Source organism: Nanorana parkeri, unplaced genomic scaffold (assembly GCF_000935625.1).
Source record: "Nanorana parkeri isolate BGI_ZX_2015 unplaced genomic scaffold, ASM93562v1 scaffold3717, whole genome shotgun sequence".
In the NCBI taxonomy this organism is placed as follows: domain Eukaryota; kingdom Metazoa; phylum Chordata; class Amphibia; order Anura; family Dicroglossidae; genus Nanorana; species Nanorana parkeri.
In genome coordinates, this window is record NW_017309985.1 from 3,196 (window position 1) to 4,355 (window position 1,160).

The 1,160-nt window shown below is 48.7% G+C and overlaps 1 protein-coding gene across 1 annotated transcript in view; it reads right to left on the reverse strand.

Moving 5' to 3' along the window:
* Positions 1-1,023: 1,023 nt before the first annotated feature.
* Positions 1,024-1,160, reverse strand: part of LOC108803428 (nitric oxide synthase, endothelial-like) — a gene marked incomplete at its 5' end in the record, with an annotated part of 27,530 nt that continues 27,393 nt past the window's right edge. Inside the window, 1 exon segment of the mRNA XM_018575271.1 lies at positions 1,024-1,035. Within this exon segment, the coding sequence (XP_018430773.1) occupies positions 1,024-1,035 (12 nt within the window).

Below are 1,160 nucleotides of genomic sequence, written 5' to 3' on the forward strand. Positions count from 1 at the left end.
CATCACCACCACCATCCTCCATCATCATCCTTCATCACCACCGTCATCATCCATCACCACCGTCATCATCATCCTTCATCACCATCCATCCATCATCATCATCAACCACCATCATCATCCATCCATCCATCACCACCACCATCCTCCATCATCATCCATCATCATCCTTCATCACCACCGTCATCATCCTTCATCACCATCCATCACCACCGTCATCATCATCCATCCATCATCATCCTTCATCACCATCCATCCATCATCATCATCAACCACCATCATCATCATCAACCACCATCATCATCCATCCATCCATCACCACCACCATCATCCATCATCATCCATCATCATCCTTCATCACCATCCATCCATCATCATCATCAACCACCATCATCATCATCAACCACCATCATCATCCATCCATCCATCACCACCACCATCATCCTTCATCACCATCCATCCATCACCACCACCATCATCCATCACCAAACATCATCCATCCTTCATCATCATCCATCACCACCACCGTCATCATCCATCCATCCATCCATCACCATCATCCCTCCTCATCATCACCACCACCATCCTCCATCCTTCATCACCAATCATCATCATCCATCACCACCACCATCATCATCATCATCATCAATCCTCCATCATCATCATCCATCACTGTCATCATCCATCACCGTCATCATCATCCATCACTACCACCACCACCATCATCATCAATCCTCCATCATCATCATCATCATCCATCACCGTCATCATCCATCACTACCACCACCATCATCATCATCAATCCTCCATCACCACCACTCGATTATTGATCTTCAATATTTAATAATCGGATAAATACAATATCAGAGAAAATACAGCCTCCCCCTCCCCCCTTCTATATACCCGACACCGTCATCTCCATCCTCAGCCTCCTCTACCCCGCCCCCTCCCAAGCCATGTGACTCCCCCAGACGCCGATCCCTCTCCTGTAGATCCCGAGACTCAGGATGCGCCGGGGATTCTATTTCATCCCCCAGCCTGGAGGGGACACAATGTTAGAATGAGGAGTTCATGCGGCAAAAAGCCCGATGGCCAATCAGAGACGAGCGCCGTCATCTAGTGCAACGTGTCCTCCTGGTGCCTGCTCTCTGATTGGTCGCTGA